The following is a 14,987-nucleotide window of genomic DNA, read 5'->3' on the forward strand; positions in this document are numbered from 1 at the left end:
TGAAACCCAAAACGAACATAAATGAAAATAAATAACCGAGTTAAACTCATAACGAGCAGAAATTAACATGAGTAGGGCTCAAAACCCCTTAGGCATACCAAGGCCGGAACATAATTTGCAATTTACTGGAAAAATTGTCACTGATTGTGCATTTTAAGTTTAATGCACATCCACCGATGTTTATTAGTCAAAATGTTTGTATTATTAGATTCATTAAAGTTATAAATGTAAAAATATTTGCATTTTTCCAGTAAAGTACAAATTATGTTCTGGCCTTGGGAAGGCATAGGGGTTTTGAACCCTACTCATGTTAATTTCTGCTCGTTTTGAGTTTGACACGGTTATTTATTGTAATTTCTGTTCGTTTTGGGTTTTATTTATTTATCGATGCTGATATGTGGTAGTTTCACGCTTGGTAGATTATTTTATTTTATTTTTGCTCATTTTTGGTTTAATGTAGTTCTTTTTTGGTTTAATGGAGTTTTTCTTTGAAAAACTTATTTTGTGGAAAAGTTTTTTAATTAGTTAAAAGAAACAAAGGTTCGGCGTCATGTCTTTTATAATGACAAAAGACAAGCCAAGGCAAAAGAAGAAATTTTGTCCCACCACCTGAACAATTAAAAGAAACAAAGATGGTCGTCAATGCCTTCATACCTTTGAAAAACAAAAACTAGGACTAGATAAATCGTTGGAAGAAAAACAAGTTTTTGTCCCACCACCTGAACAATTGAAAGAAACAAAGGTTCGGTAATATGTCTTCCATAATGACAAAAGACAAGTCGAGGCAAAATTTAAAGGTCAAATAAAAAATATGAAATTTTACAAAAGCACCACTTCCAATTTAAGGTCCATTTGGACGCCATGGCATCAAGATAAGGTTTAAATTGTCTACGTTTAGAAGACAAGCGACAGTGAGAATCTATGGATAGAAGCCTGCTGCGTTCCGAGTGCCGGGGCCCGGCGGGCTCCCGGTACTATATATACATATATATATATATATATATATATATATATATATATATATATATATATATATATATATATATATATATATATATATATATATATATATATATATATATATATATAATAACTGAAAAAATTGCTTTTAATTTTTATTTGCTTTAAGTTTTAAATAATGTTAATTTAAAATAACTCTGTTTAATGAGAGGAATTTAGACATCATCGAATTAGGTAATTGTTTAGATTAAGATTTTTTCTTTAACTGCCCCTCTCCGTCAGAAAATGAAACATCCGTCGCTAGATTTATCGGTTGAGAATACGAATGAAACTAACCTCCCGTAGGTCAACAGCATCCTTTTCAAGCTCCTCCAATCGCGGCAAACTTGCAGGAGATTCTGCATAATTGAATGTCAACTTAGCGGGGGAACCATCTTCAGGGGGCTGGACTGATACTTGAATTACTTGATAGGCAGGAGGGATCATACCACAATCCCTGGCTACGCTTAAAGAGGTCAACAGATTGTCACCTGAAAAGGGATATAGACCATTAGGATTACTCTTTACCAAAGTGTTTAAGCAATATTACTATATTCGTTTTGATGTATTTCTGAAAAGTTTCATTGGATGATTTACCAGAACATTTCTTAAAAAGAACCTCCCGCTCCGTCTGAGTGCAGGTATAAAGGATACCTTCGAGCATTATTTTTAAGCCCACAGACAACAGCGACCAAAGGTGTCACATTCCAAAAGAAAAATAGTTGCAGTTGGGAAATAACAATGAACAGTTATGGACAAATCAGTCTTTATTTGAAAATAACAGATTTAACTCAAAGACACTTAAAAATTTGAAAAGGAAGCAAAAGTGAAATTTAAAAATGGTCGATATTTTTAAAAAGTGTGTACAGATTATTAATTATAGTTATGAATATATTTTTTCATTTATATTTAAAAAATTGTGCATTGATAAGATAACTATGCGTTACGAATTGTAAAATTAAATATTTAAAAGTGATAAAGCAGAGTTTAAAATCAACTTATTATTTACTATAAGGGGGTGGTGAAGGAAGTTATGTTCAAGCTTTTCTTGGGAGGCGGAGGGGGGGGGGGTGGAGCGCTCCTAAAAATTGAAAAACGATGCTTTTAATCAGTTCAACCAATTTAAGCATTCTAAAACAGCAACATATCTTATAAGCAATAAACTGATATTTGGCGCATGAAGCGTAGCTTGTTACCTTAGAGGGACTATTCCAAAAGTTTTTGACCTATCAACCTTCTACCACTTAATTAAAAAAAATTATGTCTTAATACAAACGTGAGCGATAGCTGGTCCCTAAATGAGCGGTAAAGAGCGATATTGGTACACAATAACTGTCAGCTAAGGCAATGACTAGCGGCGGTAACACCACCACCGTAAACAAGTTTGAAAATCATGAAGAACCGTTGCCATTGTTTCGTTTCACCCACAAAATACGAGTGGCATATGTTTTTTGAAAAATTCCCTATCCTCTTAAACAAAGCAAGTTAGTTTTATCTGTTTTTCTCCTGTTGTCTTTTTTTCTCTTGAAGGATTCGAGAACCATCTAGTCTGCGGTAACGATGAATTCGACTTATTTACGTCACATTGAGTGAAATAGTTTTATAGTACTGTGGTGGCGCAGCGGGTTTGATGTCAGCTTGGTAATAACGGACCAAGATTTTGAACTAAGGTGTAGCAAAACACTGAAGCGCCGACACAAGGACCTTAGTAGCCATGAAACGTCGGTGATCCGATGAATACAGCACACACACCTTGCCAGATAAACAAGGGAATAAACCTTGGAATGGCAGACAGGATTATTCACTGGCAACAAATTCACAAACAAGGTCATTCGCAAACAAAGAAGAAACCGTGTTTATTATCCTTTTTTGTCTTCAGGTTCAGTGAGAATTTTAACGCTCAAAAGGTCCGTAGCCAGAAGGAAAATGTAACTACGGGGGAAACTTGGATCAAGACAGTGCATAAAACAACCGAGTCTGAATATTTCGGCCTCCACATCTGGAAACATTTATCAGTACAAATACGAAGAAAAAGAACTAGAATGAACACCCAAGGTATACAAGAAAACAAGAGAGAAAGATGAAAATGCGTGTGTATAAATAAACAAAGAAGTCAAGGAGGGTCACAGCTGAAATTCTCTTATAGTTATACCTTTCTTCTAAGAGTAAATTATTAGATTGTACTATTAGTACTACAACTACATTTACTGTAACTAGTGACACTATAATGTAACTAGTGTTTGGACAATTAATGGGCTCAGGAGAAGGGCTGCTTGCCCTCTAATCACTTTTGACTGAAAAAAGCATTAGAACTTTTAATTTCCAATCGAATTAGTTCCTTTAAAAGTGTCAATGATATTCATATTTATGATAGAGTGGAGCTGCCTATGTAACTAGTGACTATGTAACTATATGAATATGTAACTATGTAACTAATGACGGTATAACTATAAGAGATAATTCTCTTATAGTTATACCTTCTTCCTAAGAGTAAATTATTAGATTGCACTATTAGTACTACAACTACATTTACTGTAACTAGTGACGCTAAAGGTATTAAGGTGAAACTCTCAGGGAACGTTTAGGGTGAGTTTCAATTAAACAAAAAGACTGTTTGCATGCAGGTTTTCAAAAGGGCATTAAAGGGATATCATAGGCAGCTCCACTCTATCACAAATATGAATACTATTGAAACTTTTAAAGGAACTGATTCGATTGGAAATTAAAAGTTCTAGTGCCCTTTTTAAAAATTAAAAGCGATCAGAGGGTAAACAGCCCTCCTCCCGAGCCCATTAATTGTCCAAACACGTTCAATCCAAACTTTGAGACACAGTTTATATAATTATCCAGTAAGTTTACCGCAGATGATTTCTGGCTCTTCATTCTCGGTGTGAACAAAAAGCTCCTCCCACTGATTTGTGCACTTATTGGTTGAGCCGGCCAAGTGGTTTTGTCAGTACTTGTTCCGTAGGTGATTATTCTTTGTCTACCCGTGAAAAGATCTAATGCCGCTTATGTTTATAGGTTCTCTGGAGCACTCGCACCTCGGTCCGGGTTTTTATAATGGGTGAGATATGGAAAGATCATACTGCTAATTATATAAACTGTGCTTTGAGATAACCACTTTCTTCATCATTTTTGAACAGTCAAGTAAATACGCCTCTAGACATATTGGGTGTGTCATTCCCCCACGGTTATACAATTTGCCTATTATGCTTTAAAAGTAAATGTTGTTTTAAAACTACATCAAAAGCCACTCTGTGAACGCTGATTCCCAATAAGACATCTCACCAATATCCCAAGAACGACAGTTGGAACTTTCAGGGCTACAACTTACTACTTCTGCTCTTACAATTTAACTAAATCAAAAGAGGGTCAGTGTGTACAGGCTGTCAAAGAGTCATAGATAGAATTTTTTTGTGAATGGCATTGTTTTATTTTTCAGGCAGACTTGAGGAGGTATAAAACAAAATTAAACAACACTATTTGTGTCCAGATTTTCAAAAGGGTGTATTTTGATAAAAATTGCGGAAAATTTTCTCCTACATACGAATAGCAGGCCAAAATATGGATTTTCACAGAAAAAAAACGAAACATATAAAATATTACTGTCTTTTCGATGAAAAAGACTATGTCAATAAAAAACGAACAGAAATTAATTGAAAAAACTTTTCCACAAAATAAGCTTTTTGAAGAAAATTAAAGAGCTACATTAAACCAAAAATGAGGAGGAATAAAGCCAAATAGCTTTCCAAGCGTAAAACTACTACAAATCACCATCAATAAATAAATAAAACCCAAAACGAACAGAAATTACAATAAATAACCGAGTCAAAATCAAAACTAGCAGAAATTAGCATGAGTAAGACTGATAACTCCCATACTTTCTCCAGACTAGAACATAATTTGTGTCTTTCTGAAAAAAAAAAACAAAAAAAAATTTTAAATGCTTTCACTTTTTTAACCTTAACGAATAAAAAATCATTAAGACCTTATGGAATAAACTGTCAATCCACATTCTTTTTTTATTCAGTTAAGTCCAAAATATGTTTTGGTCTTGAGGAGGCATGGGGGTTTTTAGTCCTACTCATGTTAATTTCTGCTTGTTTTGTTCTTGTTCTTTTATTAGTTTGGTTCTCTTTTTCCCTTTTTCCACGATAATCTTTGCGTCTCGAAAGAAAAAGCTAATTAATTAAGACAGGTGAAAAGTTCTGCTAGACATTGACACATCCACAAGCTCAGATGCTCAGACGAATAGGTTGCAGGGTCGTCTTGCAATTTGTAAACAGCTCCTTGATTTTCGTAAACTACATAAATATGACACTGGTTGGAATTGTCATGATTGGTCACAATGCTGAGGGCCATACCGTCATTCAGAAGTACATTGTCCTTTTATGCCTTTCTTCTTTCGTGTGATTCAGTGATCTCACTTTTATACCGCGAGAAGAATATAGCAAGTTGCTTTACAGTTTGTTGCGCATATATATTTTTCCTGGCCTACTAGGTTGTAGGTATTGGAATGTCTTGATACGATTTTTGCTTTAAGAGAATACTCCTCCTAAATTGCTATGAAGGATAACTCTGAAAAGAAGATATCAAGAATGCGGCTTTATAACTAAGCTGGTTGTATCTGTGGCAGGTAGCTCGACCCAGTCTAGTACCGAGCGTGGCGGCCTGAAATGGCTATTGAGTAAGAGCGTAAAATGGAGATTCCAACCGAGAGGTTTCCTCCTGCTCAGAGACAGTTTTCTATAGCTTATAGGAACATAACCTCATTAGTTGTGATTCGTACAGGTTGTTTTACATAGGAAGAGAATTGTAAGCCTCCTTGCGAAACTCTCGTTTAATCCCCAACAGGTATTAAGTTGAAACTTCCAGGGTATGATGAGGGGTACATTCGACTGACCAGAAGACAATATGTGCATACTACTACTTTTACAATTACTACTTCTTATTGCCAGAGTTTTATCCTTGCGGGCAGGTACCTACATTGACCCCGCCCCCTTCTGGAATTTTTGTTCAGCTCGCACAAAGCCAAAAAATATACAAACATTTTTCGTCGCATTTAACAAATTTTATTCTCTGATGAACTCCCCGAATAAAAATCCTGGATACGGCGCTACCACTACTACTACTACTGATCCTACTACTAAGGCCAAGAGTATTCAGATTGAAATTTCAGGGAATGTTGATGGAAAAGTTGAACTAAACCAAGTCACATTGTGTGCATTCAGGTTCTTATAAGGGCGAATCAGCAATAACTCAGGGACGGCTTAGAGCATTAAGTCGAAACTTACAGGGCATGTTGAGGAGGATGTTAAACTAAACAAAAGGTACTATGTGCACGGTACTTCTACCTTCTCCTGCTACCACTAATACTTTTACTACTGCTACTGCTACTACCAAGGCTAAGGATATTGAGGCAAAAAGTACAGGGGAGAGTGATATGAATCAAAACACACTAAATGCATGCAGTTTGTCAAAAGAGGCGCATCAACACTATCTCAGAAAGAACTGAGGGTATTATATTGAAACTTTCTGAGCAGGTTGAGGGGGATGTTGAACTAACCAAAAGCCACTATGTGCATACGTCTACTGCTACTGCCTCTTCTACGATTACTACTACTAGTGAGGCTGAGGGTATTGGGATGAAACTTTAAGGGAATGTTTAGGAGGATTTGGAACTAAATAAAATCATACAATGCGTGTGCATTTTTTCAAAAAGGCATATCAGCAAAATTTCAGAAACGACTCAGAGTATAAAGTTGAAACTTTCAGGGCAAGTTGAGAAGGATGTTGAATTAACCGAAAGATACTATAGGCATACAATTATTACTACTACAGCTGAGCTAAGGGTTTCTTAGACCTTGGATCCGCCTGTGTCTGAGGCACCCAGGGGATCAAGAAGGAGCCGCCAATCTTCCCGCAAGTTTGCTGCTGCCAGTATATCCTCCCACTGAGGCTGGATTGGGATGTTTAGGTTTTGCATATCTGTCCAGCGCGTTCGTTGGATGGTGTTTCTGAGTCAACCTCTGTGGCGTGTACCCGATGGTTGCTAATGGAGCGCTACAATCGGTAGCCAGGGATTTTCCATATGTAGTACGTGACCAAGGTATCTCCGTCGACGGACTCTTATTACATCTGTCACAAGAGACAGACCCGTTTTGTCACGGATGGATTGATTGGTTATCCTCTGCTGCCAGTGGATGTTGAAAATTCTTCTGACCCATGTGTTCTCCTCTCTTGCTTCTGGTTCAAATGTCAGGTTTCGGTTGCATAAAGCAGAATTGGGATGACGTTGCTATTAAAGAGTCGTTATTTCAGCCGTGGAGAGAGGCTTTGAGACCGCCAAACTTTCCGTTGTCTATTGAAGTCTATCTTAGCTTTACCAATGCCTGTGAGCACTTCTTTTGTGGTAAAACCCGTATTTCCTATTATGCTTCCGATGTATTTGAAATGGACGACTTGTTTCAACTTTTGGTCTCCGCAAGTGATGCTCAGGGGTGAGTCTGTTGTGGCCATAAATTTTGTTTTTTCAGTATTTATTTTTAGACCGACCTGACAACATCTCTCCCTCACTTGGTCTAAGAGTTCTTGAAGTTGTTGCTTGAATGATCCTAGTACGGCGATGTCGTCAGCAAAGTCTATATCGCTCAGGCGTACTTCAGGGTTCATCTGGAAGTCGTCTGTGCTGCTGATTCGCATTATGTACTCAATTACAATTAAAAGTAGCGGCGACAAGATGCAGCTTCGTTTAACTCCTGACAGTATGCGGAAGAAACGAGTTTGGTCCCTTGGTGTTGACACAGTACTCATCATCTTCACAGAGAGCAATGAGCAGTAAAGCTATCTTTTCAGGGATTCCGTAATTCAGCAAGATCTTCCACATACTTTGGCGGTCAACTGAGTCAAATGTCTTCTCAAAATCGATGAATATCATATAGATCGTTGATCACTGCTCTCTGTTTTTTTTTGTCAGTATCCACGATTCGCGCAAGAACGGTTCAGTCTGAATCCATGCTGCTCGTCACGAAGGTGTCTGTCGAGCTGTGAGCTGATTCTCTGCAGTAAAAGGTGTGAACACACAGAGACGACACATACATAATATATAATTTTTAATGAAGGAGGAGAATATATTTAAAAATAAGAGCAATTTGCTGGGTATAAAAAGCAGGCAAAGTCCGCGCCAGTTGCCTGGGATGGTTTTGTCGCCTCTCTCGAAGATCCTCACAAGAGTACTGTGTTTAAAGTCAGAAGGTACTTTGTCTGTTACCCAGATTGCTCCAAAAAAAGCTGTCCAGAAAGTCAGGCATGTGAGAACGGTCACTTTTATCATCTCCGTGGAAATTTGGTCTTCACCGGGCGACTCGTCTTAGCATTTAAGGAGAACGAAGTTGCGGCTGCAACCTCACGGGGGTTGTCTGATGGAGATACGTTCAACAGCTTTTCAAAGCGGCACAAGCCCAGACTTCATTCACCGCAGACTGCTTGGTTATCAGGATGCTCAAGGGGTCTTTACCGGTCCTAGTTGAATAAAGGAATTCTTACCAACTATCACATTGGTGATTTTATAAAAAGCTCTCGATTCCCCTCTCATCGCTACTTTTTCCGCTACTTCTGCACTGTCTTTTACTCAATCAAATTTTTCTGGTAAATTTTTGGCACTCTTTTTTGCTGCTTTATCCACGGCTCTATATTCTTCGTTTCTGAAGATCTGGTGGTTGGGGACTTGTCTTTGGATAAGCGAAAAAGACAGTTGACAGTTGAGCTAAGGGTATTAAGGTAAAACTTTTAAGGAATGTTAAGGTGATGTTGAACTAAATCAAAGCACCATATGTTCACAAAGATAGCTAAAAGGGAGTATCAGAGATATCTCAGGACTTAGAGCATGTTTGACTTTCAGGGCATGTTAAGGGGGATGTTGAACAAACCAAAAGCCACTATGTGCATGCTACTACTACTACTTTTACCGCTAGTCTACTACTTATATTAAGGATAAAATATTAAGAAGCTGTCAGGAAACGTTGAGGGGGGTGTTGAAATAAAGCAAAACACACCATGTGTATAAAGTTTCTAAAAAAAGGCTGCTAAAGGTTGTAACATGACGGGGGTTGGAATTCCGACAGCTCTATAGAACTCCTAAGGTTATGAAGATTTTCAACCCTTTCATAGGAATGTTATTTTTCGTATTCATCCATCCAAAGCACTATGGTACAAATATTGTAAAAAATTGTGGCAAAATTATCTACTGATAAATAGCCAGCCAAAATAAGGATTCTTATAGCAAAACAGTGAAAAAAAAAACGATTTTCTTTAATACATCTGAGAAAAATGTTTCTTTTTTAATCAATGAGAGAGATTATGTCAATTTAAGACGAACAACAATCAACATTAAAAATAAAATCCGCAAAAAAAAGCCTTTTAAAGAAAAGTAAAGAGCTACATTAAGCCAAAGAAAATAAAAAAAAAGGTCAAATAGCATTTCAATCGTAAAATGACCACAAATCACTATAAATAAACAAATAAAACCCAGAACGAACATTCAGAACAGAAAGATATTAAAATAAAGAATCAAGTCAAAGTTAAAACGGGCAGAAACTACTACAAAGAGGAAAAGTCTCAAAAGCTCAGAAAGAGTATAGTCAGGTTCCGTATCGGACATGATGTACATAACCTACATATATTATCTTAGTGGTGCACGCAAAGATGAATTTATTTAGATATCTATATTTTTCGCTTTCTATCTATAGATTTAGATGAAGCAGAGGAAATTGCAAAGTACGCAATGGAATTTTTTTATTCAAAGTATTTAATTTGAAACAAATTCATTAATATTTTTTACTGCATAATTAAAATAATAATTCCAATCTGGTAAAAAGAGATATTTTTGTGCCCGTACCTCTTTGTAATTCCAAGGCTTTGAGAGCTGTCACTTAAGTTTGCCACCTGGTTTTTCTCTCGAATTTACTGGAATAAAACAATCAAAACTTGGAACTTAAGAAGAAGGAATGGAAAGGACACAAAGAAAAAATATCTGGAGATAAAGAGATTAATTTTTTCTGATTCTCTGAGCTGATAAGTTCTTATTAGATAAGATAAGATATTTATTTCAAAAAATTACTATCACAAGCCCTGAAGGGCCGAATTCGCATTTCGGAATCATAAAAAAAACATCATAAAAATAGCACAACAACTAAAAAACTGGCTAAACAATGTCAGTATCAGAAAAAACAACAGTATCAAAAAGGCAAAGCCTTTCATTAGTGAAAAAAGCGTAAAATGTAAGAAAGTTAAAAAAGGTAAAAACTATAACAAAACCAAAAATAAGATTGTGATAAAAATAGCGTTATAAGGTTTAAAAGAGAACATATAAACAGGGAAGAGAGAACAAAAGAACCAAACGGATACAAACTTGGGTATCACCAGTACCAAAAAAAAAAAAAAAAAAAAAAAAAACTAGTGGTTTATTTGATCAGTAATGAACGGAACAAAGGTTTTTTCATACCTGGAAAATATATAATATTCAATTTGGTGATTATTATTATAGTCACCAAAATGAGTCCACGTTCAAACCGCAAAGGCCCATTACCTCCAGAGCTCACACGAAGAATGCTTCTTGTAGAGCAATGTCATCGGTAAGTTACAATTTAATTTCACACAACAATATTTTTATTTACCGGTGGTTCTTTGAATATTTAGGATGCGTTCCACAGAATTTCCCACACTTATTTTTAGTAAAGTGAAGTAATTAGGCTATGAAGAAAAAGGGCATACCAGTTACCATCAGAGTTCTAACATTTGCATTTCTTAGCTGTCTTACAACAGGAATTGTTTCTTTTTTCAACGTATTATGCATAATGAGGAGACCAATGAAATTCATGTCTGATTCCACCTGAAAAAAAGTAAGAGGATGGGTTGTAAAACAACTGACGATTAAAAAAAAAAAAGCCTGGCTTGGTCATTACTGCGTGGTAACCATGGTAATAGCTATGATGCAATTACCTGATAAAACTAAATGTCCTAAACAAGAAAATATCCAAAAATGGGGGGTCAAACTGACTTGTGCCTGAATACGGTAAATTTGACAAAGTTTGCATATAGATATCCTTTCCAAACTTTTTACAAAAAGAACAAAAACATTTAAAAAAAAAATTAAAAGAACAAACAAACAATACGCTTAAAACTAGCCAAAGGATGTTGATTAAACAGAAAAAATGAATGATTCGTTCATATATATATAATATATATAATATATATATTATATATATATATATATATATATATATATATATATATATATATATATATATATATATATATATATGTATATGTATATATCTATATATATATATATGTATATATATATATATATATATATATATATATATATATATATATATATATATATATATATATATATATATATATATCTATATATATATATCTATCTATCTATATATATATATATATATATATATATATATATATATATATATATATATATATATATATATATATATATATATATATATGTATATGGAGAAGTACATGGGGATTACAAAACAGCTCCTTTTACTTCTTATTGACCTTATTCGTACCTTTGCTTTAATATGCCATAGCGGCTTTGGCAACCATTCTTACAACATTGAGTCTCCATAAACATGGTACCTCTGATTCAAGACATGTATTCAATTTTCGTTGGCCAGGTTCAGGCGACTGACGGAATGAGGGATGAGTTTCTAACGTCAGCAGGTGTTCTCCAGGGCTGCCCCCTATCCAATTTAATTCCTATTTAACCACCTATCCTATTTAACCTTTTTCTCAACGAAGCTTTATCACTCACTTAGACCCCAGATGGCGCATCCACAGTAAGAAAGCTTATAAACAAACTAACTAATGCGGTCAACATCGAGAAACATCACCTCCAGGTAGACCTGAACGAGTATATGTCAGCAACCCTAGGAACGGTTATTGAGACACCCAAAATGAAGGTCATGTGGGTGTATAGAGACTCTGCATCCAGGGCCATGCTTCTAGCTATAAAAGGGAAGCAAATAGAAAAACAACCTTTGATAATGATTGCTCGAAACCGATTAGGCAAAGAGTCGGTTTGGCAAGCAGCCACTTTAAGAGCCTCTCGTCAACCTGGAAAAGCAAATCACTGACAAAGTCATTGAAGGTCCGAATTTTTAACTCTCCCATAATTTCGATTGCTACGCATCAAACTTGGTCAATCAAAGCTGATGACGAGCTTCAAATCTCTGAATTTAAACAGAATGCCTCCGTCGCATTCCGAGGATCACCTACATTTACCAAGTATCCAATGAAGGCCTCATCAAGTCCTCCACGGCTCACACACTATCATGGACCAGATCAAAAGTCAGCAGCTCCGCTGGCTTGGTCATATCCAACGAATGTTATCAAGTAAACTACCCAAAAATCACCTTTGAAGGACGGATAAATAGCAAATGACCTCGAGATACACCTCACAATAGATAGTCCTAGAATTTCAACGGTCAGGTCCTCCTCCGTTTAGCGCCAAACAGAGCCGAATATCATCGGCATATTCACCGACTTTTGAGAAGAGAAGAAGCATCAATACAGCAACAGAGGCCAGATAAGATTTAAGTCAGGACAATGCCTGTACAAGTAATAAAAAGAGAGAAACAATTGAGATATTTTGGCAATGTAGGAGACAAAAGTTTTTTTTATATCGGGAGGTAAAGCAGTGGACGTGGGACAAGATAGGAACAGGATGAGAAACAGCTCGAGACGTAAGGAACCTGAGTAGGGAGCGCGTTTGAGAAAGAAGTTTTCTGTTCGAGGCTTTGTTATTACATTTTTTTTTATTTAAATATAGATAAAACGTAACTCTCCTGCACTGAAGCGTTTCTACCCTAGCTTTTTTTGTTAAAAGAAGACAGTGTGAACTTTACCTTCTTAGAATATTATTTCCAGGGTTTTTTGAATATTGTTTCAATTTTATTTGAATCCCCATGGGAAATACCAGGGGACCAAGCTAGGTCATCACATTCAAGATAGGGTGGAGACAGGAAGTATAAATCCTTAAGTAGTGGGAAGGGAGACGCCAAATTTATTCAAGAGTTCAAGGTTGGAGATAACCCCAATAGCTTTACGAAAATAAATATATGGGATTTCGGAAAATAGACCGGAATTCCTAAAAATGGTGTCAGATCGAAATGCAAGCTGTACCTTTGAAATCCCCTAAGCCAAAAACATCACATAGGAGAAGAGTCCCCCATCTATAGGAAAAAGGAAAATAACTTTTCCGATTTAGAAGCAGTGATGTGTCTGCTTTTTTTTCTTGTTTTTAAAAAATCAAAGATGATTACACATGAAGACTCAACAAACCGTGCACCAGACTTGAATTGAACATGGGCGGGCAGAATCGGTTATATACAAGGAATGTCAGTGTGCTTTTGATATTATAACTATCGTACAGAGAAAATACATTTTTGGTGATTCTTCTTCGTAGCAACAGGAACATGTGAAATTTTTATTTATTTAATGTATATTCGGATCCTATTAAAATTTTGCTTCAGGAATAATATGATTTGTGTGTTATCTTACATTGCATGCCCATTTTTGATTGAAAAAAGGATAATATAAAAAGTACCAAGATTAAGAGTAACTAGAAAAGTATTTCCGAAGGAGACTTAAAGCCTGGAAAAACTCTGAGGAGTTGCAGTCCTGATGAGAATATATTTTCATATTGCAAAGGCGCTTGTCTCACTTAAAAATGATCTAAAAACGAAAGAACAAATTAGGAAGAGAAGAAAAGGAGAAAAACCTAATCATGGAAGACTTAAAAAAAATTATTCAATAAACAAACACAAAAAGAATAACAACTACTTCCTTTATTTATACTACAACAAATATGCACTTGAATCAAGGCTTGAGGGCCTGAGGGTCAACTCGACATGATTGTACAGCATCAACTTACAGCTTTAGACTCCTCCCAAAATCATCTCTATCTTAAGAAATATAAACCTTGATAAATGGAAATTTTGACATAAAGCATAAAAATATATGGTTTAATGCCATATGTTTAAAGCTTATTCGATGCCTTTTGTTTTTATATTAGAATAGAGCAACCCACCTGAAAAGCATACAACGTTCCTTCCATGACAGTTTTAAAGAGTCGGTTGGTCTGTTCTTTCAGTCAGAAGACATTTGATCCTAATGATCAAATTACTCATTACATCACCTCGAATCCTTTGTCTGTTTTAGTCACAGCAACAGAAGGGCCCACTTGAAGAAGTTACAACACTCCTCCCATCAAAGCTTTTAAGAATGGATTTCACTGTTTTTTTTCAGTTAGAAGATAGTTGATCGTAATAAACTGAGAAGAGAAATTTAATCTGAAGTGTTATTATATTTGTACAGCCATTTGCCTTTTGATTCGTATTGTGTATAAATAACGGGTCATTTCAGGTATTATTCTTCAAAACAGAGAGAACGGAATATTTACGAGTTATATTTCCACTACAGAGATACCCAGAAGCAGTATGTATAATAAACAGTTCCCAATTACAAAACTTTTTAAGTTACATCAAATTCAATAGAATCAAATTAAATTCAAAGTAAGAATTTAGGCAAAATTAAGGTAAGAATTTAAGCTAAATTCAATTAAATCTAATAATTTAGAACCTTTTTTAAGTAAATTTAGAAAGTTCATATTTTTCCGGATAAAAGAAAAATTAGCTATTTTTACTTTTTTTTCATATGGATATAAACATTTGTATTTAAAATTTAATCCGTAGAAGGAAACTCAGTCAAAGTAAAAGACTACAAAAACGCGAAAGAAAAAAGTTGAATGACCATTAGACTGTTACGGAGGGTCGATAAACCCAGATGACTCAGAAAAAGGACCTGGGATGAAAAACCAAGGGGCGGTAATCAAGGCCGTATCCAGGAGGGTTAGGGGATTTGAACCTCCCCCCTCCCCTGAAATGCTTGTTTGACTC

General features: G+C 35.6%; 1 protein-coding gene across 2 annotated transcripts in view; it reads right to left on the reverse strand.

The window, feature by feature from the left end:
• Positions 1-14,987, reverse strand: part of LOC148954224 (polyamine-transporting ATPase 13A3-like) — a 158,012-nt gene that overhangs the window by 53,323 nt on the left and 89,702 nt on the right. For both annotated transcript variants that reach the window (XM_089086075.1, XM_089086074.1), the window contains 2 exons: positions 10,774-10,891; positions 1,297-1,490 (listed from right to left, as the gene is read on the reverse strand). In XM_089086075.1, the coding sequence (XP_088942201.1) occupies positions 1,297-1,490; positions 10,774-10,891 (312 nt within the window). The remainder of the gene's footprint in view (positions 1-1,296; positions 1,491-10,773; positions 10,892-14,987) is intronic.

Source organism: Artemia sp. Qi Xiang Cuo, chromosome 3 (assembly GCF_049724085.1).
Source record: "Artemia sp. Qi Xiang Cuo chromosome 3, ASM4972408v1, whole genome shotgun sequence".
NCBI classification, from domain to species: domain Eukaryota; kingdom Metazoa; phylum Arthropoda; class Branchiopoda; order Anostraca; family Artemiidae; genus Artemia; species Artemia sp. Qi Xiang Cuo.